Source organism: Sinocyclocheilus rhinocerous, unplaced genomic scaffold (assembly GCF_001515625.1).
Source record: "Sinocyclocheilus rhinocerous isolate Xijiao unplaced genomic scaffold, SAMN03320098_v1.1 scaffold3493, whole genome shotgun sequence".
NCBI lineage: Eukaryota > Metazoa > Chordata > Actinopteri > Cypriniformes > Cyprinidae > Sinocyclocheilus > Sinocyclocheilus rhinocerous.
The window spans coordinates 86,018-87,695 of NW_015647951.1; the positions used below are offsets into that span (position 1 = coordinate 86,018).

General features: G+C 30.8%; 1 protein-coding gene across 1 annotated transcript in view; it reads left to right on the forward strand.

The window, feature by feature from the left end:
* Positions 1 to 582: 582 nt before the first annotated feature.
* Positions 583 to 1,678, forward strand: part of LOC107709406 (centrosomal protein of 57 kDa-like) — a 21,713-nt gene continuing 20,617 nt past the window's right edge. Inside the window, exons 1-2 of the mRNA XM_016513859.1 lie at positions 583 to 776; positions 1,567 to 1,677. Coding sequence (XP_016369345.1) covers positions 738 to 776; positions 1,567 to 1,677 — 150 coding nt within the window. The 5' untranslated portion in view covers positions 583 to 737. The remainder of the gene's footprint in view (positions 777 to 1,566; position 1,678) is intronic.

A 1,678-nucleotide genomic window follows, 5' to 3' on the forward strand; every position in this document is an offset into this window, starting at 1 on the left:
AAAAGTTTGAAAACATACAAAACAGGACATTCCTCAGTGTTCAATGAAGAGCTTGAAAATGCTGAATTATTCATAATCCATGTTTGAAATAAAACAGAGTCATATGCAACAACTGAGATTTTTCTTTTAATTATTTATTGAAAAAAAAAAGACAGATAGAATTTAAAATGTAGTGCTGTCAAACGATTAATCACGATTAATTGCATCCAAAATAAAAGTTATTTGAAAAATATGCTTTGCTTATATATAAAATATTTATATATAATATAAATAATAAATGAATATAAATATATACATGTAAATATTTTTAATATATATAAATGTATGTGTGTGTATTTATATATACATAATAAATATACACAGTACACACACACACACACTGTGAAATAGATCGTATGAACAGTTTACTACTAATTCTTAAGCAGGTGTTTGTTTTTTTTTTCAAATTAACTAATAAAATCTTAAACTCAAAATCTTTACACGATTATAACTCTGTTAGCTCAATAACATAAATATTGTGCATAACTTTAAAATATTATAGTTCACGACTCGTGACTTTTATTTAGGATTCTACAGACCGGATGTTGTCATCGCTGGCTTCACCGCCGCTGCTTTGCGCGCTTGTGTTTTGTTTCCTGTTTTGCAGCAAGCAACAAATTCACAGCGAACAGAGCCAAAGGTCATAAAAAGTGAGTTTACTTTAATTAAATATGATCTAAGATTAAAGCTGCATCTGAATGGACGCGAGCTCAAACCCCTCCGCGGGACGAGAGAAGGTAAAACATCTTCAGCATTCACAAACAGATCATCAAACAACGCGAAATGTTTAATTAAACATCATAATGCTTTGAGTAATGTTTCATTTAGCCGCAATGCGTTTGAAATGATGTGCATTAAAATCAAACTAGTAATATTATAGTAAAGCTTTGGCTGTTTTTGATCACTTCTGCGGTTTTAATGCTGATTTTGGGATTTAAAACTCGTTTCTTTAAAACAAAACATACAAACCTATCACATACTTTCTGAACTGTTTAGTTCAATACAGAGTAATAACAGAACATTGTTCAGCAGTTTAGGGAAAAATACAAACAAGATTTTTGGGCAGTTACATTAATTTGAAAGCTTTAGATTTTTTTCCATAAATTTTGTAAAAAAAAAAAAACTTAAATAAAACATTAAAGTTTAAAATGCATCTAAAGATCATTGTTTATATATGAAGTTTTTTTGGGGGGGCGGGGGCATTAATCTTGTCTTGTGAATGTAAAACTTTGTTATAATAATTAAGAAGTAACAGTTAAATAAGCCAATAATCTTAAAAAATAACAATATATATCATATATAATAAACTATATATATATATTACATCAGAGTTCCCACGACTGACACATGGCATATTATTTATTTCAAATCTAACTCTGTTTTTCATAATTTGCTCTCATGCTTTTTATTCAAGCAAGTACTAATTTTTTGCAATTTAATTTACAATATTTCAACTGCATACGTTTAGTAAAATGAAATGAGATGTTGATGTTTGTAGTGTGTGTGTGTGTGTGTGTGTGTCAGCAGGAGGGTGTCCTCAGAGGCCGGCCGATGTCTGACAGCGCGTCTCTGCCCTCTTACGCTGAGTATCCTGCGGGACGTCCCTTCATAAACACACCCCTGCCCTTCACTAACAGAG